Source organism: Parus major, chromosome 3 (assembly GCF_001522545.3).
Source record: "Parus major isolate Abel chromosome 3, Parus_major1.1, whole genome shotgun sequence".
Classification (NCBI taxonomy): Eukaryota; Metazoa; Chordata; class Aves; order Passeriformes; family Paridae; genus Parus; species Parus major.
Genome location: NC_031770.1, coordinates 56,426,778 through 56,453,825, shown reverse-complemented (window position 1 = coordinate 56,453,825; position 27,048 = coordinate 56,426,778). Strand labels below are relative to the sequence as shown.

At 36.3% G+C, this 27,048-nt stretch overlaps 1 protein-coding gene across 5 annotated transcripts in view; it reads left to right on the top strand.

Annotated features, from left to right (window-relative positions):
• The window catches only part of PCMT1 (protein-L-isoaspartate (D-aspartate) O-methyltransferase), a 36,080-nt gene extending 9,659 nt beyond the window's left edge, over window positions 1-26,421 (top strand). For 2 of the 5 annotated variants that reach the window (XM_015622387.2, XM_033512767.1), the window contains exons 2-8: window positions 2,713-2,817; window positions 4,018-4,049; window positions 5,743-5,847; window positions 9,163-9,283; window positions 13,914-13,999; window positions 15,564-15,733; window positions 24,185-26,421. In XM_015622387.2, the coding sequence (XP_015477873.1) occupies window positions 2,713-2,817; window positions 4,018-4,049; window positions 5,743-5,847; window positions 9,163-9,283; window positions 13,914-13,999; window positions 15,564-15,733; window positions 24,185-24,197 (632 nt within the window). In that variant the 3' untranslated portion in view covers window positions 24,198-26,421. Of the gene's footprint in view, window positions 1-2,712; window positions 2,818-4,017; window positions 4,050-5,742; window positions 5,848-9,162; window positions 9,284-13,913; window positions 14,000-15,563; window positions 19,740-24,184 lie in introns of all 5 variants that reach the window. The other 3 variants (XR_004496402.1, XM_015622386.2, XM_033512768.1) reach the window with 3 other exon arrangements.
• Window positions 26,422-27,048: the final 627 nt, after the last annotated feature.

The following is a 27,048-nucleotide window of genomic DNA, read 5'->3' as shown; positions in this document are numbered from 1 at the left end:
CAGATGGAATTAAGATCTTGGCAGCTGGTCATCTTGGGACTGACTGTTGCAGGAATGAAAGGACTTTTTTGGAGTTGCTATGTATATTCAACTATATTCAGCTGTGAGACTATGAAAAAAAAAAATCTTATTTTTATCAACACAATAAAAATTACAACTAAGTCAATATTGACCTTCCTGTTTAGGGCTTGATTGTTTTTCTGAATTCCCACTAAAATTTGATGTTGTTTCCATCATATAATAAGCAAATTTGAAAAGCAAACTTAATCTATGGGGGGATAGCTGAGACTGTGTTGTTTTTTTTATGAGAATGGAGAATTTTATGAGAATTACTGAATGAATTTCAATTCAGTAATTGAAATAAATGGCTGATAGCAGATTCAGCTTCTCCCAGAGATTCTGCTGGGGACTCTTGTGTATTGGTAACTTTCTTCAATTATTATTTACTGATGAAAAAGACGACAACAGTCAGTAAATCTCATGATTGTTTGCTGAATGAGCGCACCCTGAATGCTCAAAATTTGTAGAATATTAGTAGTTTGTATTTTCAGGGGGTTTTTGTAATTTGCCTGTCAGTGTAAGCATCTTACTTGATAGTTGTATGAACTTGGATCTGAGTTAAGTTTTGTGAAGTTAGAGAAGGTTGTTGGCCTTGTCATAGGGCCCTGCAGTTGCACTTCCAAGCTAGAAGCTTGTTCTTTTTGTTCTCTGCATGTTTATTCCACAAGGCATGAAACGAAAGAGCAGGTGACTACCTATAGTTCTAGAATAGAGGCACCTCTCTGCATGTAAAGAAATAAATCACTATTTTAGACCTTTTGTGAGTGCTTCTCAGCTACTATTTTTTGACATCCCTTCAGTCCCCTAGAGCCTTTATCGCCTCACTTTTGTTATAATCAGCCTTGCTTTTTCTCCTTTCTTTAAAGTACATTTGTTTTGGAGATACTAACTTCTTAGTGATTCCTAATGACACTCTAAGAGTAAAAGTTTGATTTTTTTCATTTCTATGCTTTGTTCACAGAACTGCTATACAACTAATCCAATTAATTTCTAGTGGTCAGGGAAAACTTTTTTTTTTCTCCTTACTATTCTCTGTTGTTAGTGCCACTGTATTAATGGATTGATTTGTTTGTTTTCTTTTGGGTACAATTTTGCTCGGTAAATAAACTTATGAACTGCTGCAAATGCCTACTGGCTCAGATTTAAAACCTTGGATTGAAATGAGTTTCCTCTAACTGGGACTGCTGTAGTATTCAGTTCAAAATGAAGTCAAAGAACAGGATATGTCCAATGTGTGGGGACTGTGAGTGGAGTGTATGCTTTTTCTGTGACTTATCAGATACAGAAATATTTCTAAAAATTAATATTTTTTTTATAAGGAATTGTTCTCTTTAAGACTTCCCGTAGTAATAGCATATTCTTTTTGCAGTTCTATGTGATACTTTGTCTTCAGACCAAAAAGGAATATGATCTGACGAGTTATTTTCCTTTCTGAATTCAAGTCTGTGTTATATAGGATAATTAATTCTGGACACAAATAATAGATAAGAAAAAAAGACAGGAAAATCCCATGATTAATAGGTGTAGTTTGGAGCACACAGTAAACAGTCAGGAAAGTCTCTGTAGAAGTTAGCCCAGTCCTGGGCACAGGTGTGTTTTGTTGGTGGTACAAAAAAACCTACTGGTACAACTTCAGGAGACTCTTACACAAGTTCCATAATCTGATTTTCATGTTTTGGGTTAGATATTAGTGGTGCTCAAATGATTTTTTTTTTTCTTTATAGATAAAATTTTGCAAATAAACCCTTATTTAAAGAAAGTAGTTAATGAGGCAATCTATCATTGAAATGTCAGTTATTTTAGTTTATATTGTCTTTTAATGCAAGTAAGTAGTTAATTTCTTCCATTTGTTTTCCAAACTTTTCTGTTATTCATTAATGGGCTCTTCAGAACTTAAAAAAAATTAGAATTATTAATGTTAAAAATCTTTAATAAAACAGCAAGGAAAAGTGGCTGCTTCTGACATTTTACGTGCATGCACTTTTGTATTTTATTTTGAAAAGTGAAAAAAGATTGAGTCATCGGTATAAAAACCTTTTGGCCACAGCCTGCCCCAGCACAAGAATTCAGATTCAGTGGGAGATTCTTTACAAAAGGATTTTTTTTCTTTGCTAACACAAGACAAACAGATCTGGAAACTAAAGTGTTGAGCAATAATGCTTCAACTTGACATTTCTAACTTGGTTTTGTATGTTTATCAATAATTACTTGTATAGCTTCTTAGAAATATAGAGTATAACTTGTCTGGTATGCATAGCAATACTAATTTCTTACTGACTGTATTTTCAGGATTTATCAAAGGTGTGCATGAAGTTGAGTTTCCCTAGGGGGTAGATCTTTGCAAATGGTTTCAGAAAAACATTTGTAACTGGTGGGAAAGTCTTGTTCAACATTCACTGGCTTAAGCATTGTATGATCTCTGGACTCCAGATTTAATTTTAGTAGCACAGAAGGGTTTGGGCTGGAAGGGATGTTTACAGATGATGTAGTCCAACCCCTGTCTTGGCCTGTATGATGAGGGTAAGACTGTTAGAGATCTGTGTAAGGCACATGATTTCTCACAATGCTATGAATATGTTAACACATTTCACAGACTCTTGCACTGCAGAAGAGAAGCAATGCCTTCATTTTTATATATTTGTTTGTTTATAGAAAATGGAATAATCAAGACAGACAAGGTATTTGAAGTAATGCTGGCTACAGACCGTTGCCACTATGCAAAATACAACCCTTACATGGACTCTCCACAGTCTATAGGTAAGAGCATCGTGCAAAAGTGATTGTTTTCATTTGTATAGCTGTCTAAACTGCTCTTGTCATTTATGTGTTAAGAATATGATTTTTAAATTTTTTTTTAATTTGGAAGGTTGTTTACTTCATCAATTTATTGCATACCTTTTAACTAACCTTCAATTTCTTGCAGAATGCATATTTGGATATTTGCATAGTTGGCATATTTGGATACATCAGGTAGAGGTGTTTTTCAGTCAATATTAATATGTGTAAATATGTGGGCTTTTTTTTTTCAAATCACAGCAACTTGTAATGGTGCAGCTGATGCAATACTTTAAAATAATTTGCATCCAGTTTATGGTAGAAACATTCCCTATCTTTACAGAAATTATTCAATTGGGACCAATGCAAAGTTTCCTAAACCAAACAAATACAGAAACAAAAATGAAACAAAAAGAAACAAAGTTTCTTTTTATGTGAAATCTTTAAAAATAGACTTTCAATGGGAAGGTCTACTGCCAGGATGGTTGTTTCCCATCCAGGTCCTAGTTTTATCTTTCCAAGACAAGAGAATGAACTATGTAAATGTACTAATTTATTTTTTCTTGATCTTCTCCCTGCCTTTAATAGTACGTGGTAAGTAAATTTTGTTAGTATTTTGTTAGTTCTTTAGGAAAACTTAAAAATATTTTAAGATACTTACTCAAAGACTTGTGTATCTTTACAAAAACAAATAGAGGTGAGTCTTCTTCCCATTCTTGTAAGTATTTGTTCTCACTTGCTGTTTGCAAAATACAAAATGAAGTTGTTCTCCAGATGTTCTATGGTTGCCACTACATGAAATCCAACTACCAAATTCATGTTTTCGCATATGGGAAGAGTGGAAAAGGAATTATATTATTCTGGGAGACATTACTCTTCTGAAGTAAACCTACTTGCTCAATATGTGATATTCATTCAACATATAGTGACAAAATGGAGATTTTAACTGAGATCAAGGATAGACCCCTTTTTTTTTTCCTGTCCAGAGTTGACACAGCATAGTTTTCAGCTGATGTACCATAACTCAGTTCTGATGTTGAGTACTGCATAACTGCTGGGGTGTGGACGTTGTACCCTGAATGAGGGTGACAGTGAAGGTGTTGCACTTTACAGTCAAGGTAATAAATATTTTAAGGTGACTGTTGGAACAGCAGTGAACATCTCCATTCTCTTGTTTTGCAGGTTTCCAAGCAACAATCAGTGCTCCACATATGGTAAGCTTTAAATCTAGGTGCTTAGTATAGTGATTTTATAAACGTCCACATGCTTTTGAAATAAAATATTTACTGCAGTAAATTTAATGAGTAGTTGATTGCAGTGACACTTTTGTGAACTGCCTACTGGGAGGAAGTAGAAAAGATAGGTCAAGATTTTTCTTGCAGATACACAATAATAGGATATGGGGTAGTGGGCAAAAAAATGCAACATAGGAAATTCTGATTAGTTTCTACAGTTAAAAAAAAAAACTTTGAGGGTAGCTAGGCACTTAAACAGGCTTTGCACCTTGTGGAAATTCTGTTCTTTGATATACAAAGAAGCTGACTGAACAGGGTTCTAAGCAGCCTAATTTAAAATGCCTATGTATTGAAAGAGGACTGGACCAGAAGATTTCAAGAGATCTTTCCATTGTAAATTACTCTGTAATTTATAAAATCATAAGAATTGTGGAGTGAATGACAGTGATGCCTATAGTATGGTACTGCTGTGATGCCTTTAAATCTTTGGACAGGAAAAAAGATACACTGTACTGAGTTACAGATTTTTTTGCCAGGTGGTTGGAGACCAGAGTGAGTGTTCCAGTTGGGATTTCAGTGCACATATCTAACCCAGATACAATTTTTCTGTGTTTCTTTATTTGAGATTGGAGGTGAATAGAAGAATGTATTTTGCCTTTGTGATGTTTGGAAAGTGTCATAACATAGTAAAAATCTGCTTCTCTTGACTAAAACCTGTGTAGTTGGCTTAGAATTTACCTAGTTATCAATATGAAAAATCAGGAATTTTGTACAGATATGTTAACAATATTATTCCAGAAAAAACAGAAAAAAGTACTGTTGCTAAGTATTAAATATGCTTCAAAATTTTAAGTCCCTTAAGTCATTATTTTTCCAATGTTTAGCACTAGAAGTATATGAAGTGTTAGAGCAAAAAGGTAATATATTCTCTAAGCAAATATGAACTAGGAATGTTCTAAAAGAGAATATTCTAATTATTTCTGTTTTCTGGGTGGGATGGATTAAGCTGAATTAGTGTTGTAATGGCTATCTATGAAACATGAAAATTGTTTTTTAGTGTGCAGCCCAAACTTAGTTTGTGTACTAGTCCACCACATAGCAAAGCAAAAGTGGTCAAATGTGTCTTCTACCACTGCATTTCATATGTCAGCCTGGCTATCTGCCTTTGTAAGAGACAGCTTTTTTTTCTTATTCTTTGATTCAAGAAGTATGCAGGTAATACAGGAGGTAGTTTTAATAGCCATTTTCCTTGATGCTCTAGAGCTGCCTTATTCCTAGCTAGCTTTTGTACCAGCTTATTACAATGCATATTGGATAATGATAAACAAAATTCTTTATTGGCCATATACTGCTAGAACAGTAAGAGTCACCAGAGCTGAGGAGAAATAAACTGATTTATAGTGTATTTTCTAACATATAAACAGAGTTTGTGTTAGAAGCTTGAATGGTCAAATGAGGCTTTGTATATGAATGCTAACAAAAAAAAAAATACACTCATGAAATTTGTTTTCATGAAATGAAAACCCCCCATTTTTTTGTAATAGAAATTATTCTGAAATTCCTTACACAAAATGCTCAGGGCATTTCCCAAAATCTCGGAAGAAATTAATAGATATTGAGTAAAACATACACTTAAAATAATTTGAAATTTTCTCTCTCTGTCTTCTCTTAGCATGCATATGCACTTGAACTTCTGTCTGATCAGTTACATGAAGGAGCCAAAGCACTTGATGTAGGATCTGGAAGTGGAATTCTTACAGCATGCTTTTCGCGAATGGTGAGTTATTTCGTTTAATCACTTGATCATCAGAACTGCTTGAACTCGAGTGTAACTTGAGGAATTACAGGGAAAAAAAAAAGCATCCTTTGTAGTGGACTGAAGTATATTATGCAGAAAATAATTTACTCTCCTGGGTGTGATTGATAGCCATTTCTTATGGTAGCTGATAGTAGATGTTTAACTTAAATTGTCCAATAAACGGTATAATGGTAAAGAAACCGCCTAGCGGGGAAGTTTAGGTTTTTTTGGATATTTTTGGGATTTTTTTAATGATTGAATTTTAGTTGTCGCTAAATCTTGAAGGAAGAAGATTTTTGTTTTGAATAGTTCAATTTTTGTTATCCTGTGTGACTGAATATTCTCATTGTGATAAATTGTCATGGATTCCTGTTACAACGAGAGCTTAGTGAGGAGTAAAATAATCCTATTTCCACAGGAAAATATCTTGTGTAGATATATATATATATATATATATATATATAAATTGTTATTGAATTTAATTGCTTTCTTTTCTTGTTATATTGCACAAGCATTACTATAAGTGTCCATTTAACTTTTTATAAGTTAGATATTAATTTGAATTTTACATCATTTCCAAATAACTTAATCTCAGTTGTGTTATTCTACCTGAACCTAAGGAATTTTCTGTCATCTTCCCTATCTTATATCAGGAAAAAAAAGATGAAAAAAAATCTAGGTTTTAGTGGCTGTAGCAAGTATTGTTAGACTGATTCATGAAGAGGAATATAATCAGTTCTTATCTCTGTTCCAGGGCTTTATAATTGCTTTATGATTAGTAGGGACCTTCATTAAATTGCTAACTAGATTTTTTTGTTTTGTCTTTCTGCAAAGTTAATTTGAAAGGTGTTGATACATATGATAATTTCTCATTTAGGTTTCTTTGCTGCTTAGTTTTCTATTTTCAAGCACCAGTCTGAGTCTGCAATCGCTTCTGTTTCCCTGTGTTAAGAATTAACTGAGAATGTTAAAGACTGGGCAATGCACTTGCAAAAGTATTTACGTTTCTAAGTGTTAGCTACAAGATTAAGAAAATAAATAAATGGTAGTTTGAATAAGTTAACCAAACTGCAGTTTAGAGGAAATCTTAAATGGCACTTAATTCAACTTGCTGCCTATTGTATTTGGTCTCTAAGTCAGTAATGAAATGCTAGCATGGGAGCGCCAATCCTACATGCATTAAAACTTTTGTCCAGGCTGTACTTATTTCTCTTTGAAGTTATGAATGCATAAAGGAATAGCCATTTTCAATAGGATGTGCTAAATCGTGGTTCTGCACTTTTTTCTACTAAAATAGCTGTGGAGAAGTCAGAATCATCAGCACAAAAAAGAAATTTCTTTCCAAATTTCCTGAAGTTAATCCTCCTGTCTTTTTATTGCCATATGAATGTCATGTGCCTCTTATGAATCCTCCTTGGTGGTTTGCCTTGGAATGGCTTAGAGACGTGTATTGTGAAAAATTGAGTAAATGCTTTCATTCTACTTGATAGCACTGCTAACAGTAACAAAAACTTGAAGGACATATATTATAGGAATTAATGGTAGAGTAGGGTTTTACCACCAAAATTCAGTTGGGGATGTGCTTTTTGTGACTATGGTGATGTTGCTTCTCCATCTACTTGAGATCTAGAATTAGTAGCTCACATTTGTGGCACAAGTGCCTCAGTGCACATAGATGACAACTTTACTCTTAGGATGATAATCTCATTTGTGGAACCTCTGGGAAAGCTTTATGTTTACTTAGACAAGTAAAATATCTTTAAGATTATTGTTTGAATTTTCATGTTAAACTTCTGTGCTAAACTTATCTACATGGCTTGCAAAATTAAGTTTATTTACTTTTGAAGATTGCTGGCAAATTAAATGAATTACAGTTTTCATTTTCTCCGTACTGGATTTATGAAAAGAGTTGGCTATATTTTTCTTCCTAACATGGAGATCCCAAAAATTGTGCCATCTTTCTGTTGTCTCAATTGCATGTGCTTCACAGTTCCAGGGTAATAGACAGAGGTAATTGGCGAGGACTCAGAAATAAGGGTTATATATTAGTATAATATAATGTGCTGTCACATGCAGCAGGAGATTCTGTTACTTTATCTGACTATTTCATGCTCTGACCATTTTGCTAAATTTTCATTTCTCTGAATTTACTGTTTGGAATATACTGGATCTTTTGCCAGCTTATAGTACAGCTGACTGTCAGGTGTTCCTCTGAACAGCAATCCATGGTCATAGTGAAACTAGCTCTTTCCCTGTTTCTAAGGCTAGGGTGGTGGTCTTCCACTCAAACCAGAAAAGCTAACTCTGCACTTTTAATACTTTTAACATAGGACTTGTTCATAATAAAACAATAAAAAAATTTCCCAGGATAGCCAGTTACTAATTTTCCATGTCTTAACAGTATTAAAATGTAAGATACTGAAACATAAACAATGTGTTCAGATGTGTCCTGAGACAGTTGTTAGGCAACATGGGCTGCTGCTAGGATGTACTTTGCTATTCTGTTCTTTGAGCTGGATCCTGTTAAAAGTGGTCAGACTTTTGAAGATTTAGTTTTGAATGTTTTTTTCTGGACTAAAGAAAAAATTCTGGAAGAAATACCTGTAATGGAGAAGTTTTTGTTAGTAGCCCTTGTTTTCCCTCTCCAAATACAGAGAATTTGTGACCTTTTTTGAGTTAAGAGCTCTCAGAAGTTCCACTCTTCTTATGGAGGAGAGCTGTAAATACGTCTGAAGTATATTCATGAATGATCTGAAAGTATATTCATGAATGTAAAAGGTAATTTGTCCCTGACTAGTAATTGCAGCATTTGCTTCTGAAAGGAGTCTTGAGATGATTTTGAGAAAAAATCCTCATTTAATCCTTGAAGTAAGGTCTTCTCTAGAAAAGCCTTAATCCTTAGTAAGTTTTGTTCAGTGTGAAAGGAGATCAGTTCTAGTCTTTGTCTTTGACATTGTTACTTCTTATTTCAGATAATCAAAACAAACATAATCAAATTCAACTTCTAAAAGTTCCAAGAAGAAATCTCCACTAACATTATTACACAAATGAATCACATCTCAGAAAGATCACTGTAGCAATATTTATAAAACTGTGCAGACACACTTTAATTATCAGGTGTTTCCAGCAGTCAGGGTTTGTAATTTCTAACAGTAGTTTTAATAACACTGGGAAAATATACTTCGACTTTTCTGGTTTTGTTTTTATTTTAGAAAAATGAGGTCAGGAAGTATAAGTACTCATTCTGTAAGTAAAACTAGCAGAAGTTGTTCAACTTGTATATTTTTATTCCAGGTTGGTCCCAAAGGACAAGTTGTAGGAATTGATCATATCAAAGAACTAGTAGATGACTCAATAAATAATGTCAAAAAAGACGATCCCACATTGCTGTCTTCAGGAAGAGTGAAACTGATTGGTGAGCATCAGACTGATATTTTTACTAATTAAACTTATATTCTTTCTAGCAGCTGGTTGAAAATGATGGAATTGGATGTTATTAAACAGTTGAATTTAAGATGTTAAACCGAAGAAAGAGAAGCCAAATGAAAACTTTAAAACCTGAATTGTCTTTAGGCCTTTGAAAAACAGTGTATTCCCCCAGTGTTCAGAATATGACTTCTGCTGATCTCAAAGACTGTGTAATCATTGTCATTAACAGGGAAGTGGTTTTTTAGTGAAAATACATGCTGAAAGTCTGTAATTTTATATTTGGCTATTTAAAATTGGGGTTTAATTCACAACTGTTCTTGAGTAAATACCCTGTCATCTAAATTTGGGTGTTTTAACAAAGCCTTCACACTTCTGATAAGAATAGTTGAGAAAGCTGCATGTGAAGATTCAAGTGGAAACAGTACTAGATTGGCAGTATGCACCACTGAAGTTTATTTCACTTGTTTTTAAAATTGATAGTAGTTGTACGTCAGATTGACGCCAAAGTACTCTAATTCAGTTAGAGTTACTGAGAGGAAAAAATGCCCAAACAATATAAGACAGTTAATTATTTTAAGTAATGTTTTTTTACTAAAAAAAATAAAATAAAAATTGTGTGGGTTTTTTTTGTTTGTTTGTTTTCTTTGGTTATTTGGGGTTTTTTTGTTTGGTTATTGTTTGTTTTTCTTAGAAGATGCAAGGATGGCATGAGAAGTGTGTCATTCTATTGATTAAGTTTAAAAAGAAGTTGAAGGTCTGGATGATGAGTTTTTTGTTTCTTACAAGAACAATTGGAAAAATCATTATTATGTGATGTTTGGATCTTATCTTAATTACCATTTTGATTCTTGGTCTTTTCTTGTAAAGGAGGGACTTTTCTAAATGTTTTTAAATAAGTTTACCAACAAGTACCCATATATATAATGCAGTGTATCTTGCTGAGAACACTTAGGTCTCAGAACTTCTTGGAAAAGAAGTTAGATTGCTAGGGCTGTAGAGGGGGAGTGAGGGAATAATTTCCATTGTTGCTATACAAAAGCAATTTTGACTTAGCTTTTGGTCATTCGTGAACAAACTCTGGTGCTCTTGCAAGTCTAGAATTCTAAGTAAACATCATTATCTATATTATTTTTGACTGTGTAGCAGGGTGACTAAGAGACTTGTGAATAGTTTTGTTATGAGGTACATTTTAAAAAAGTACAGATGGACAAGTAATACTTCTGTGAATTAGGTGGAAAAGAATGATTCAGCTGTGCTCGATTCCTGGGAGCTCTTTGTGGAGAAAGAATTCAGACAGCTGTTTATTTAAAACAAAAAGACAACAATAGAAAACCCCACCAAAACCCCCATCCCAAACACAGAAACAAAAAAGTTGTGAAAACCCGTTGATTAAAGATGGGAGCTGTATGAAATAAGATCAGGTGTGTCAGTTGCTGGCTTTTCACAGTGTCCTTCAGATTCTACTCAGCTTTGTCATATCTCACATATGCCATAACTGCATTTCAGGAACACCAAAATTATTTTGGGGTGTCTCAGTAAAACTTCACTGAGAGACTGGAAATAGGTATACTTGGATTAATATGTCTTTGTTAGTTTTTGTGCCTTTTGGCTTTTTGATTTATTTTTTTATTGCTTGATTTTGTCTCCTCTTAATATCAGGAGGAAGCCTTTGAGGTCAATCTCTCAAGTGCTTCTGCTCACCACTCTTTGGCTCACGTGAGAGTACTCCTGGAAGGCACAAAATCTTACTCCTTTTGAAACAAACTAGACAAGATTATGTGTTCCAATAAGCAACCAAATATGTTTTGTACGTGGGAATTAAGACAATAAGACTTAGATCTAGACTGCAGTGATTATCCCGAAATGCGTATGTTGTATGGATGCCAGGTTCTCAGCAAAAACTTTTGCTGTACAGATCTACTTCTATTGTACTGCACTATTTGCTGATGCAGCCATAGCCAGCGGGGATGAGGGATTCTAAACAACTGAGGGAAGTAATTTTCTTCTGTTTCTGTGCTCGTGCTACAACTGTGTGAAACAGGTCTGCATAGAGGCACTGAAGGCCTGAGTTCTGTGATCAGCAGATCAGGTCTAGATTTATAAACAAGCTACAGAACCATTTTATATCAAAAAGTCCTGACATTTTTTCCTCATCACCACCTGCCACCCACCACCACAATTACTTCACTAGCAGGCTGCATGTAACTGGAGATGTGAGTAGGATAGGTGACATTATTCGGGATGTAAACACAAGCTGAAAATTTGGGGTCCTCTTTCCCCTTGGACATGGAATAATAAAATAATTTGAATGACACTGAATGTGTGAATGCCAACTTAACTATTTTTTAAATCTTCTGGATATCTGAAAGTCTGCTGCCATTGTGGGTGGATGTATTTCTTCTGTAACCATAATTTTTGTGGATTTTAAAAGGGAGGAGTCATGCTATACCTGATGTATATGAAGGAGCATGAATTTTTTTCCCCCACTTTGATTGTGTGTGTGCTGTTTTTGGAGATGTTAGCTGTGGCTTCTGAGAGCAAAGGGATAGTTGTTTTTGGATCTGTTTTACTGCTGTCAGTAAAGTGATGTACAGAAGTCACATTCAGACTTCTCTGGAGAGTGGACTAGGAACACTAATGTCTCAGAATACATGTGTTCTTCAGAAGTGACAGCAGTTTCTTTCACAGCTGCTTCTTCAACTTGGCAATCACTTCTTTTTCCAGCAGTACTGGAGGTCACTGCTTCTAATGCCTGCTGTGTACCCTGGGGAATAAGGGTCTGCCTCCTTGAGTAACTAACATAATTTTTAGCACTATCTGTATGAATAAGCTAAAGAAGTCTTTCTCTGTTGCTATCTCTGATGGAACAGCAGCTTGATACAGTAACACATCATTGCTGCTTCTTTAGAAGAGTTGTACAGTGCTATAAGATATATAAGTATTATATACTTGACTGCATTGAGATGGTTGTTCCAGTAGAACACTTTGGCAGTCAGAGAGATTAGACCCTGGAAGTACTGGAACTTTCATTACTGTTGCCATCTGACTTAGTGGAAATGGCTGATCAATAGGGATGAGTTCTCTTGAAGTGCTGGTGCTTCTTGCTTCGCAGCTTCTGGTTGTGGCCCTTGGTTGGAGCTTTTGCTGGTCAGAGTTGATGAGTATTTATGTCACTAAGCTTCTGAGGAAATGTGCTCTCATAAAGAGCATGGATGCAGAAGGTCCTTGAGAGGATCATCTTTTAGGATCTCATAAGGAAGATGACAAAAACCTCAGCTTTAATTGTTTTGAGGAGCTGTCCAGGTCTTCCTGTACTGTCTTGGATACCTAAGGGTGTTCTTACTATCCAGATGGCTCTCCTTATCATGGAGGTCAAAATGAAACTTGCTGTGGTGACTATGTATTTTCCTTGCCTTGAGAGTTGTTAAAGGCAAAAAGTCGACACGTTTCAGTGTCTGACTGGGACGTAGCACTTCTTTTGATTCTTTCAGTTTTAATTAACCTGTGATACTGTTGTTTGCACAGAAGTCAAAACTTAGCCTGCCTGACGATGGGAAACCCCATATTACTTGTGCTGGTAAAAAACCTCCATGTTTTTTCTTTTTGACTATTAGAACTTCTATAATCACAGAGTATGAATTTATGGATGTAAATAAATGATGGTTCAGCATCATTTATTGCATTTGTTCTAAATAACTCCAGAGAGAGCCTGCCTGACTTGCTCTGATTTCCTGTTGCTTTCCTGTAAATAATGTGGATGCCATATTCACATTGTCTTTTTTCAAAGCTTGACTCAAGGTCCAGTTTAGTTTGTCACATTTCATTGGCTTAAAACTCCCAAACTGTTACTCTTTCCTTCTGCATAACTGGGATGGTATGAGATGCCTGTGCTAGGGTGCTTCTCCATGAGTTCTCCACCAAAGGTGAAGCAGCACTGGTAACTTCTGAAAACCATAATTACTCCTAGCATCTTCCAAGCAGCCACCTGGAGCTTTAGTCATGAGTCTGACCTGGCTCTCTGTGTTAGTCCAGTGATTTTCTGCAGGAAGAATAGTGAGGCTCATCTGCTGGAACATGGGGTGTGCAGAGGTTACTGCAGTACTGCATTAATGTATGCATATAGGTGTGGGCTTTTGTTACAACTGGTAGTGCAGTTGTAGGCATATAGTCTATGGGAACACTTCCTTTGTCTTTTCCTCACCTTTGGAGTCTTCTGATACGTGATTCTGACGTTTAATGCTTTGGACTTAAGATTTGCATTATGTTTAGGAATGGTGTGCATGAAGACAAGGCAAAGCAAATTGTTTGTTCTAAGAGGGTAAATGAGGGGGGAAATCCACCTGTGCTGGAATTGGTAGGGAGCATAAATACTTTAGTATCTGTTCTAGGTGGATGATGTGTTTCCAAGAACTTTCATTATAAATCCATGCTTTCTAATTTCAAATGCTTCAATATTATTTATATATGTATATTTTACAAGCATGTGTATGCACATATGAGAGTGTTTTGTTGCATTTATTTTACAAATGTGTTTATTTTTTACATACAGATATGGAAAACCAGCTGTTTTCTCCAGTCCTTTTGAAAATGTTTTAAAAACCAGTGTTTTTTTGCAGTGGGAGATGGACGAATGGGATATGCAGAAGAAGCTCCCTATGATGCGATACATGTTGGAGCTGCAGCCCCGGTTGTGCCCCAAGCAGTAAGCCTTTATGTTTTGTGTGTGTGTTTCTGTAATATCTTAGCTGTAGAGAGTGCTTTGCATATATCTGTATGTAAAATACTTTTTAAACTTGGTAGCTTGCACTGCTGGGAGTATCAGTGGGCAGTGTGGTATTACTGTATGGTGTGGGGTTTTTGTCTCTGTTACAATTGGGCTTCCTGTTGGTCCGATAAAGCTGTATGTTCTAATAACTCTGATCTAAATAAACATATTTTAAAATTACACGTGTGCAACCCTCTATTACAAAAATGAACTGGAATGTTCTATTTAATAAGAAAATGCAGTTTTTTAAAACACTGAGGTACAAAATTTTATTGTGTTTCCCAAGTTCCAAAGCACTGAGTCTGTTGAAAGTAAAATGCTCAGCTGGAAGTACAAACAGTGCCATTTGTTCATAGCTTTCAGAATGGATACAGGGCAGTTCTTACCAGAGAAGCTGAAGAGTAACTAGGGGCTCTAGAGTGTGCATCCATGTAGTCCATTTTTGCAGATGAGATTTTTTTTTCTCTTCCTTTCATCAGGCACATGGTAATATATAGTATAATTTTTATATGCTAGATGCCAGTTAAGGTTTTTAAATCTTAGTGAGGTATAGTGAAAGATTGGGCTTTGAGGCATTGTAGACAGATTGGACATTTCCAGACAATGACCAGCAGCGGGGGGGTTGCTTAATTTTTTTTAAAGTTGGTTGTGTTTTTAGGTGTTTTTTGAGGGGGATTTATTTGTTTGGGTTTCACTGAGTTTTTCTGTTGTTTTTTTCTTTGGTGGGGATGCGTGGGAGGGTGTTCCCAGCAAAACATTGATGATGACAATTTAAAAAGTAATTGAAAGCTTCTTTGTGAATGAAACAGTTCTTAATTATAACTTTTGTTAGCAATGGGGGTTAAGCTTTTTTTTCATGACATCTGGGAAGTATGAAATTTTCCTTGAGACTACTGTGATTAGCCTTTAACTACGAAAAAAAAATGCAAGCATTTTTCACATACTATGTTTACGTGTCACTTATCTTACTCATATTCGTATATTTTAGACTAATTTCATAAAAGACTGTTCCATTCACAGAATGAAAGAGGAGCTGTTGGGTAATGAGTGTGTTGTAGACAAAATTTTTTGAGGAAGAGAAATAATAAAAATTCACCAATCTCAAATCTTATTCTGAAGGTTTAAGGGGAGATCAGTTACCCCCAGGATTTTTTACACTGGGCCTGTACTGATACACAATAACTATTAAACAGTTAAACAGTTTCAAAAGTTTGAATCTGCTAATAATTTGTGATTTACATGTTTCCCCCACATATATAGAACATAAAACTGCAACCTCCCCAGTTAATTAAACTATTTTACTGTAATACCAGTTGTTTTACCATGTTGCTGTGATACTCTCATTTTCAGTGCACTTCTTATTTTCCTAATGGAAGTAGTTATCTACTTCATAAAAGTAGATAGATACATAATGGCAAAGCTATTAATCTACTGTAACAAACTTTGGATCCAGCTTCTCTGAAGTGGCTGGTTACATTCTAATTTCTGTGTTGTGTTCTAGCTTATAGACCAGTTAAAACCTGGCGGAAGATTGATATTACCAGTTGGCCCTGCTGGGGGAAACCAGATGCTCGAACAGTATGACAAACTAGAAGATGGCAGTGTCAAAATGAAGCCTCTGATGGGAGTGATATATGTGCCTTTAACAGATAAAGAGAAGCAGTGGTCCAGGTGGAAGTGATTTTCTGTTCCACTTACTTCTTCCACACACATTCAAGGTGAAAGGGTGTGAATTTTAAGCAGATAGACTGCAAGGCCTGCCTTTGCTGCTGTCATTGCTTTCTGCTCCTCCATACCATGAAAAGTGACTCAGTCTGCATTACTACATCACCCAAAGGAGGTTATGCTAAGTTTGAGCTAAATTAAAAGCAGAAGAAAAATATTGCATGGGTTGCACTTTGTCATTTTTGGACATGTTTTCTTTAGTTTTTGGTGTTTTGAAGATTCTTAATTGTTGTTTTAAACACAGTATTTTCTAAGGCTAAACTTCACTTTTAATGAACTTTTTATAACTATTTTGCCCAATAATTAGGGTGAAGTGTAAAATTTTACTTAATAAATACTGTTTTGTCCTTTAAGTTAGTGGTAATTGGGTGTTCATTTTTTATTTTCCTGAAACACTGCAAATGAAGAAAAATCTTTGCAAAATCCTTTGTGGAAAATGTAGGTGATCTTGCTAGCACTTTTTCTTTAGCCCCCAAATAGCAAAAAGTAGAGGAGATAATTCTTTCTTCCCTAAAGTATAAATGTAGTTGAGTAGTGTCCAGAAAATTTTCTCAGCTGTGTTATTAGAAGTCTGTCATCTGTCTCTGATGGGACAGTATTTGTGTTTGCCAATACATCAAACTCTAAAGGCCTTTCTAGAAGTAGGAAACCTTCCAGTTTGCTGAATTGAATAGCCAGTAATAAATAAATAAATAAAGAGATGTAATGCAGCTGTCAGCTTAAGCCATGGTAGGCATTAGTATGTGAATGAACAAAGCAGCAGTGCTCTTTTGCTTCCTGGCAGAAAGTGCTTGTGAATGTATTATTGGCATTAGCGAAGTGCAGAGATGTGCACTGAGCTCTGAAAACAACTCTTGAGCTTTATAATCTAAATTTAGATTTTTGGCTTTTTTCCCTTGATATTCTGGAGTATAGCTTGTGATTTGAATACATGAATACTTAGTCTAACATATCAAAATATTCATAAAAAGTACAAATAAAGTATTTTGCATACTGTTGCTTAGTGAAACCCCATTTCAGTGTTTCTTGGATTACTATATAGCCACCATGTACAAATGACTCTTAAAACAACTTCAGTGAGGTACTGCTTAGTTCAAAGCTTGTGAAGCATGCTTGTTATTCAGATGTTTTGCATTTGTTATGCAAATGAATGCTTTGGCCTCGAATATCGCCAGTATTCCCTCAGTGTGGTACTCAGGGGTTTCCTGCCTCTTGTAAGGCTTTGGAAGCTTTCCTTTGTGGTTGGTTTCCTCCTTTGGCAAATGTTTTATTTAAGTTTGGAGTCCATGCTTCACTTGCTCTAAAAAAGAGTAGTAATCTTCTTAAGCCTTCCTTCTCTCAGAGAGGTTTCATAGATTTTTCTCCATTTCAGGCTGATCTGATTATAGTAGCAATTGGAATTTTTTTTGGTCGCAGCAGTGTATGTTCATAAAACACTTTAGGAAGGGTTTCTCAAAAGTGTTTATGCCTTGCTACAAGTGAAGGTGGTGTGTACTGTGTTACGGACTAGAATTCTGAGTTTTTTACATCTGTTTGGTGCAGTTTGTTATTTCATTTTGTCTGCCAGCTTGGGAAGAGCTAGTAATTTGTCTTTGAGCCTTCTTCAGTCATGCATCTTGTAGGGTTATTTTCTCCAGAAATTCATACCAGTTCCTGTGCTTTTATGATACACTTCTTGATTTTATTTATTTATTTATAATTTAAGAATTTACAGTGGTGTTACCAGAAAATATAAGTGCTTAGCCTGAAGGGTTTGTCTGCAATGGCATAGAGGCTGTATCTTCCTATGCACGTTTAAATTTTGTTCCATCTTGGAACCCTCTGTTAAAGAAAATCTCAGAAGTCCACTTCTTGTAATGTTTGGTATTTCTTTCGTTGTCTTTTTTGTGATCTGAATAAAATTCCCATTCTGTTTTCTAGGATAACTGTCAGTGTACTGCTGACCTTTCAGAAGGTCACATTTTTTTGTTGTTGTTTTTTTTTTCTTGTTGGTGACTATGAAGTGTATGGTCAGCCAGCTGCTGCTAAGGAAATTCCTAATTATAAGTCAGCATTTGCTATCTCTGCTGGCATCAAAAATGAAAGAGGTGTTTTTTCTTCACTTCCTAGATTTCAGTTTTTCTTTTCTAAATGGCTCAAGATCTGTGAGCAATTCGTTGCTGTACATCAAAAATTCATTAAACAATAATCATGTTAAGATTAGCTCAATTCTGTGTGTTTAGTTTGTCATTCTTTTAGTTTACATTATGTGATTTCATTCCTAATGCAGGTAACTCTTCCATTACATTGAATGAAGAATTGGTGTCCCTTCACAGAATAGAATTGATAGGCCAGCAGCATTTTCCTAGGCTAGCAGACCTTCCAGTTGGCAGGAAAGAAACTGTTTAAATTTTTGCTGAGCCATTCACGTTTTGGAATGTTCTTTAATGGGGCTGCAGGGTGCTTTTGCAAAGCAGCACAACACTCTTAAGTGGTCTTTGAAGTCAAACCTATCTTGGTACTGTGTATCATACTTCACTATGTAAAACTGCAATCTTGTAGCAAAAGGAAATCTGGACTAGCTGGAAGGAAAAGATTACTTGAATTTCAATACATTGCTAAATAAAGCATCTTATTTGTGAATACTGTTCAATTTCTTTAAATTTAGGCTGTGACTTTCTAGTTTTGGTTCAGTTACAGTCATATTTTATTAAGCTCCCAATATTAGTGGAAATCATCTCAAATGTCCCTGGGACATTTAGAAGTAGAATATACACAGGAACCCTATTTTTGGTACAAAACAATACAAAGTAGTGCGCCAGAGATCCAGCAGCCAATGCCTAGATATGTGTTTATATTGATAAGGATATCCTTTCATATAAAACTTACCAATTTTTTTGGGTATTTTTACTGAAAAATAGGATGGAGGGAGGACCTCTTGTGCTGCACAGTTGGGAACATGGCTTGATGGCTGCCTTATTGGCAGATCTTGTATAAACTAGGATCTCTGGTTTTACTTCTCTGTGAGAGTTCACCTACTACTTATTTGGAAAAACGATTTCAAAAGTCACAGGATCATGGTATTATTTAGGATAGAAAACACATTTAAGGTCATTGAGTCTGACTGTTAACCCTGTGCTGCCAAGTCCACCACTAAACCATTTTCTCAAGGGCTACTGCTATACATCTTTTAAATACCTCCAGAGGATACCTTGTCCTGCTGGCCACCCTGTTGCTTATACAGAGGCATAAGAGAGTAACAATGTAAATAACACTTAGCAATGGGTCTGCATTTTGGATTTGATTACCAGACAGGCAGCTGTTTAAAAATGTTAACAACTGCTTTTCTCTTAGATATTGTATTAGTATAAATTATTTATAAATGTTATGCTAAACTCATCTTTTCTGATAAAATACAAAATTATAATGACAGTATTACCCTTCTGAGCAAAAACTTCAGTGACTGAACTCGACTGTTAATGTATCCCACTTACTGGTACATAAACCACGATTAAAAACACAGCCTTTTGGAAAATGTATTTATTAGGATATATTTTTATATGTTTCTGCTTCAAAACTCTTACTCAGTGTTTCAAGTGCCCCTGACAATCTAGTTGACCAATTTAATTTGAAATTAACAGGTACTGTTTGCTGGAATTCTCAGGCCATGCAGAATAATGATTATGGTTCAGGTGCTTATTTTACTTTGGCTAAAAGAATCTCTGCACAGAACGTTTCAGTTTAAATTTAAGAATTAGGTATTATTGTGGTGGTTTGACCCTGACTGAATGCCAAGTGCTCACCAAAGCCTCTCTCTCCACAACTAGACAGAGGAAAAAGAACTCAACAGAAGGCTCATGAGTTAAGGACAGGAAGAGGTCACTCACCAGTTACCACCATGGGTACAACAGACTTGACTTGGGGATATTAATTGAAATTATTGCCAAGCAAAATCAAAGCAGGATAATGAGAGGTAAAACAAACCTTAAAAACACCTTTCCTGCACCCCTTCTCTCTCCTTCCTAGCTCTACCTCCTGTCCCCTGGCAGTGCAAGGAGGCAAGGAATGGGGTCTATAGTCAATTAATCACACAGTCTTCCTGCTGCTGCTCAGAGAGAGGAGTCCTTCCTCTGCTTCAGTGTGGAGATTTTCCCACAGGACACAGTTCTCCATGAACTTCTCTGACATGACTCCTTCCAATGGGCTACAGTTCATCATGAACTGCTCCAAGATGGGTCACTGTTCTTGGGATGCAGTTCTACAGGCACAGCCTGCTCCAGCATAGGTTCCCTACAGGGTGACAAGTCCTGCCAGGAAAGCTGCTCCAGTGTGGGCTCCTCTCTCTGTGGGTCTGCAGGCCCCTGCCAGGACCCTGCTCCAGCATGATTCCCACAGCTTCACAGCCTCCTCTCAGACATCCAGCTGCTCCAGTGTGGGCTCCTCCACAGGCTGCAGGTGGATCCCTGCATCCCTGTGACCCTCCATAGGCTGCCTCACCATGGCCTGCACCAGGGGCCACAGGGAAATCTCAGCTCTGGTACCTGGAGGAGCTCCTGCCCCTCCTCCCCGATCTGGGTGTCTGCAGCACTGTTCCTCTCACATGTTCTCACCCCGCTCTTCTCTGCACAATAACTTCTCTCTTTCTAGAATGTCTTACCACAGAGATGTTGCTTCTATTCCTGACTGGCTCAGCATTGGCCAGTGGAGGGTCCATCTAGGAGCCAGCTGATGTTGGCTCTGTAGAACATGGAGGGAGGAAGCTTCTGGCAAGTTCTCACAGAAGCCACCCTGTATCCTCCCACCCCCCAACGCCAAAACCTTGCCAGACAAACCGAATAAAATTATGTAAAAGTACATGTGATATATCTGATGCAGTGGATTTTAGAAAAAAAATTCCTATATAATTTCAATTTACTCTAAATTTTATGATTGATCATGGCAAATTATAAATATTTTATAACAGCACCTTTCCAGATTAAAATGTTACAAGTCTAAATATTGCCTCTTTAAAGTTATAAAGTGAGAAATAATGGGCTGCTGAAACACTGAGTAGATGCTGTATTTCTAATTAATAAAAGGCTGCACTCTGAATTTCACTTTCAGTAATGACAACATGTTTATCATAGATGAATGACATATTGAAAAGGGAAAGTCAAATGCTGCCTAATGAAAAGAAAATTGAAGTGGATCTAAAAGATTGAGATACAGACTTTAGCTAGATTTATAAATCTAAATGTTCAAATATTTAATTTGAATGTCCTCCACTAAACAGATGGTGAGGGATTGCAAAGCTGCATGACTTTCTTATATTCCAAACTTATTATTGGTAAGATTATTGATTCTTTTTATTTTATTTCATGGCAAATGCTGTCATTTTCCTGAAATGTTGCCTATCAGATTTTTTCTGAGACCGTTTATTGGTTTGTTGTTGGATATTCATAATGGGATAATGGGAAGCATAGAATATTCATGTATATGCTTTCCCTAGCAGTAAGCCAAAATTTTTCAAACTTTATTACTTTTTTTTTTCAAGAATAGTAATTTTGAGCTAATGACTTCTGAAATTTGCTTTAACTTAAAAAGTTGCTTTGGTCCCTCAGTTGACAGATGAGTGGTTCTCTTGGTGGAATTCCAAAGGCCTGAGAAGAACTACTGTGGTGACTTAAATATAGATATTGCTTGCTAAGCAGGAGCTGGTAAGAAGATTGGAAGGAGTGCATATATGAAGGTGGAGAGAAATTGCACAAGTTGTGTAAAAATCATAGCAAATAGCCATGGCTAGGAAGAATGGAAATTAGTAGATCTTTTCTGTGGCTCTAGAGGACAACAGGATAGTTTCCATGTTAAACATGGAAAGAGCAATCTTTTGAGTCTCCTTTTAAGCTTTTTAGCAGGATAGATTTTGTTGCATCACTGGGAGGATAGACCTGTATCCTGATTCTTACCAGTAGCTGAAACCTGGTGGATTTCATAGCTTGGCAGCTTCCAATCCATACAGGATCAGCTCAGGTCAACTGATGCTCGTTTGCAATACGTATTTATGTCTGCAAGCTGTGCTGCATTAGGGAGAAAGCTGACAACTGTTACCTATCAGGCGATCCGAGACTTTTCTGGAACTTTCTAATATGTACAATCCAGTAATGCACATATAAATTCAACTTCTGTCTGTAGAAAATAAATGCTGTATATTTTTGACACTTATATCGTGGATTGGTTTGGGCTGGCATGCTGTTGTTAGATTAATGAGTAGTGAAGAGCAAGTGAAAAATCTCTTGAGGAAAGCTGATCCCCTTAATACAGTAAATGTTCTAAAAAATAAAATATGAAAATCCTTATTTTGAATGTCACATATAGGATGTAGTGGTCACAAATATGTTAAAGCAATGAAAAATATCAACAATTAAAACATTGCTATGTTAATATAATTTATTTTAAATGATGTATTTATGTAATACTTACATGTTTTAAGTAGAAATATCATTTTGGAAAAGAAAAAAACAAGTTCTCACTTTAAATACCTTAAGTGCATTAGCAACATTATGCAAAAGCCTTACTAACATCTGTGGCTGGGTAAAATCGTTGTGTTTAATAATTTTGAAGTAAATACAGAATGTTTCTTAGGCTTACAGCTTCTTGAGGATCTACCTTGGGTTTGAAGAATTAAGAATTACTTGTCACAGTAAAAGACCAGGGTTTAATAAAGCTGTGAGTGTGTGGTAGGAATCAGGATAAAAATCACACCCACAATTAGGCATATGAGACTAAGCCAGCAACAGCAGTAGTCATTATTTACATACACTTCTTGAAGTTGTAAAATTAACTGATGATGCAGCTCCTGGAAGTGTTAGGGATGAATGAAGCACTTGTCCTGAATTCACTGGCACTGCATTTTAAACTGGGTATCAGATGTTAATTTGTTTTTATCTGTTTAAAGTAAGCAAATACCCATTCTGGAGATAGCAAATACGGAGAGCTTCCAAACCTTTAGCTATAAATAATTTTTTCTTTATCCCTGCCAGGATGTCTTCTTCTGCCTCCTGCTTTTTTCTGCTGTCTGTAATTACTGCAGTGCTCTAAAGCTGTGTGATTAGTACCTTGCTATTAGGAGGCAGTGCAAAGTGCAAAGAATGCAAATATTTATCACTTACAAATCACAAGGTTTGCATCCCCAGCTGCATTAGATAGAAAACCAGTATTTAAGCACTAGTTTCTACAGCCTTTTCAGTTGCTTTTAAAATGTTTTGCATGCTGTCATTCCATGCTGTATGATTCCTGGAGCATAATAATGTCTTTGTAACTTAAAAGTTTTGTATGTTTGCATGTAGAACTATATTTTTGTGGGTTAGTGCGCATGATAGCAGGAAATACTATTGAAATCAATACTGATTGAGCCAGCAATCACATTACTGAGGTTTTTTTTCTAATTCAGACACTGTTTGCTTTGGCTAATGAGGCTGATGCACCTGCTAAAAGAAAAATTGCAGCAAACTCATTCTGAATTTATAGATCACTTGTGCCTTGTGGAAAAAAAAAAAAAGGAGTTAAAACTTTTCCCTTTGAGTTTTCCAGTGCTCAGAGTGGCACAGTGCACAGCTTTCACATTTGATGGGTGTTTTGCATTAAAATTAATGCTTTAGAAATACTTAAATCACTACTATATGATAACTTTATAGCTTCCAACTTATAGGTTCTATGGGTTTCTTGTTTCAATGTGTTTTAAATGTCCTACAGGAACAAACCTCTACATTTTCTAGATTCCTTTCAGCAATTTAGAGAGACTTCTCAATGCATCTTTTCTCATGACTAGATCTCCTTTTAACTCACACACACATATATCCCCACATACACTGCCCTGCCCCCCCAGCTTTTCCATAACCTACTCCTGATTTATTGTAGCTCCTTCAGGCGCTAATCGAGCTCCTCTGAGAAATAAATAAATTTAGGTGGTACAAACTGCATGACAGGGATGCAAGATTGTGTTCCCACTTTCTTGAGAGTTCTTGAGTGCAGCTGAAGCTAAACTTGCCTTTTTGGCAACTACAGAGGATGGGTTTTGCCAATACTCTGTCCAGTAAGTTGGCTCAGTTGCTTGCCAGTGTGTAGCCAGCAGAATTCGGATGGCAGGTAGCTGTGTTGCTAGCTGTGCAGTGTATGGAGTTTCCTTAGGTCAAGTGATCCTTTAAATGTAAAATAGAGGGACACATATTTCACATTAAATCACATAATAGTATGAGATGAGATGGGATTGCTGTTGCCTTTCCTTTGGGGTTTGTTTTTTTTTTCAAATGCTTGAAGAGATTTCTGAAGTTTTGCTGATGTGCGTGAGCACTTAAATGTAACCTGATTCAATAACAAAACTTTTCAAATATCATTTCCAAGGGGAGAAGAAACATAACTGCATGTCTTTTCTTTCTACAGGGATGAATTGTAAAAGCTACATCATCTTGACCCAAACATAGTGTTACAGTGGACTGCTCATCTCCAGTTCTAAAAGCTTTTTGAAAACCAACAGCATTGCAGCTTGTTTTGGACTTCGTTATACTGTTGTTATCAGCATGGAAAAGCGTGATGTTTGTTTTATTTTTTTAGATGCTCAAGGCAAATCTGATAAAGAAATGGTGGAAAGTTTTATGTGGGCACTGTTTTATTTAACATGCCTTTATTTCACTTTCATCTGTTCAAAGTGAATTTCTGCAGAACTGCAGATAAAGACCTATAGCTTGTGAACTTTAAATTTGATGGAGGAACTTGAACACTCACTTCTCTCGGCTCCTGTGTCCCTTGGTAAAACTGCTTCTGTGCACCTTACGACACTCTGTAGGTATTACCAGGTTTTCTGTGTTCCAACGTCTTCTAGATGCTACTAAAAGGAGATGAACTTCCTTTCTAAGCTTTTGACATGGTGTCATAGACTAGCATGTAGTAGATACAATCAGCTGCTTTTTTACCTTAAAACCAGGCATTTGTATATATACAATTTCAGGACATCAGAGGTAGGTAGCTGCTCTTATCAAACATTGCTATTCAAGCTGGACATAACAGACATGGTTTTCCCCTTCCTTCTAAAATTGATTAATGTAATCTTGAAATTCTCTTGTGGTTTATAGCTCGGTGCTGGTGTGATATACATGGATCTAACTCCATAAATGTGAAGTGAGGTGTGTTCCAACCACTGAAAAATTTACACAATGCTGCTTTGCCAAATAAAAGTAAAAGGGGGGTTTTGTGCTTGTGTGGAAGATTAGGATGGGTAGGTAGTCTGAGATATGGATTTCTAGGTTTTTTGTTAAAAACCAAAACCCCCTTTGGTTCTAAAAGAAAGTTGCTTTTGGCAAAGCCATTTGCTGTATTAACATCCTTATTTTTATAACAGTGGGCATCCAGGAAAAATTCTGGCTTTTTAGAAAGTGAATTCTAAATTGCTGTAATAGGAACACATCGTGCATGCATGAAGAGTCCTGGACTCCTAAGTACAGATAGATGTACTTGTTCAGTTTTCATACAGGAGAATAGTTGGAAGGCTATAAACCTTTTTTTCTGTTTTTGGTACTGTAAAATGTCAACAGCAAATTGTGAAGCAGTACAGTAAAGTGGGCTGCTTTGGGAAAGGGGGGAAGTGTGTCTTCAATCATCTTGCTCATATTTGAGCAGCCAGGAATTAAAATAAACAGGGAACGGGGCGGGAGGGGGGGTGTGTTTGTTTGTTGTTGTTTGGGGTTTTTTATGATAGGAAGGATTGTAAAATAAAACAACCCACAGAGATCACTGGGAAAAAAACCAAAACAACTTTTTATGGTGGAAGAAATAATTTAGGGATAGGATTAATCCCTGGAAGCATAAAGGTAAAAATTCAAAAGTTTCTGAATATGGAAAAAGAACATTTTAAATAACCTGCCTTTTGAAGGCCAGCCCCATTTTGTTCTTCTGTAAAAGATACTATATGACTTAATTTATTTAGATGTTTGGATGTTAATGTACCACCTCCTGATCTGACTGCAGCCTGGGAGCACATGCACAAGATTAATCTTATAAAGAAATTAATATAGCGCATATTGTAGAAAATACAATCCAGAAAAATCCACTTGCGTCTGACAAATTTGTACTAACCCACAATCAACTGTGACTCTAGTTCTTGATGTTGAAGTGAAATATCTTAAATGATGCATGCTAACGTTCAACCTTTTGGTCGCTGTATCTTTCAGTTTGAGTTCAGCTTTATTTACATCTTCTCACTAATTTAATCAGTTAAATGAAAGATATGAGCTCAACTCTATCCAAAATCCTGTCTCTGGACACAGTGTAATAAGCTAGCCTGACTTGGAAGTGGTGTTAAAGCTGAAACCCGATGACAACTTCCTGGGGGAGAACCACTTCAGGAGGTGTAAGGCTTCAGGGACCAAGGCTGGTGGGAATAGTGCACCCATTCCACTAAAGGGGTGATGATAGTCAAGGTACTTGGACAGAAAGGAGTATCCAGGAGTAGCATTTAGGAGTCGAAAATGGAAACTCCTCCATGGTGGAGCAATGGTTCTGAAGTAAAAACTTGGAGACAAGGACAAGTTGAAATGCAGAAGACTGGAAGAGCTTGAATAAATGCTGTGTGAACTGTCTGAATTGCTACTTTGCCAAATAAAACAAATTGAGAGGAAGCTGTATCTAGGTGTCTGTCTGATTTTGTCGTTGGTTTTGTTGTTTTTAACATTCAATGGGATTTCACATCTCCAAAAGAAAACATGTATAAAAATAGTGATTTGCTAACTGACCAGAACTATGTGTCCATTTTCAGTCAGTTCATGTAGTGCAGCAGTTACAAAGCCTGGTAATACAACCTGGAATGTAAGTGGGGTTTTTGGTGGCTGCTTGGAATTTCTGTTAGTGTGTTTTGGTGAACAGGCTCTGTGCACAGTTCTGTCTGCTATCCATAGTTGAATCCAGCTACCTCAGAGAGTGTGATTTGCCACTTGCAAGGATGAAAGTTTTCTCTCTTTATAAGAGGTGCAGTCATGTTTCACTGGGCTGTTACTGTCACCTCTAAGCCAGAACAGCTTGGGAGAATGGATTGGCTGAACTGTGAGCTGCTTATCCAGTCGTTTCTGGGATCCAGACAGTAGAAGACTTGGAAAGCCAATACTTGTATCTTGAAAACCCACCGAGAGCTGTGGGTTCTCCACAGAGGAGTTTGATGTGCTGTATGGATGCTTTCTGTTTATGTAGCAGGAATGGCCTATGTACTTTTTCTGTTCAGGCTGGTCAGCTGGCTTGAGGCCACAGAGCCTGTAACA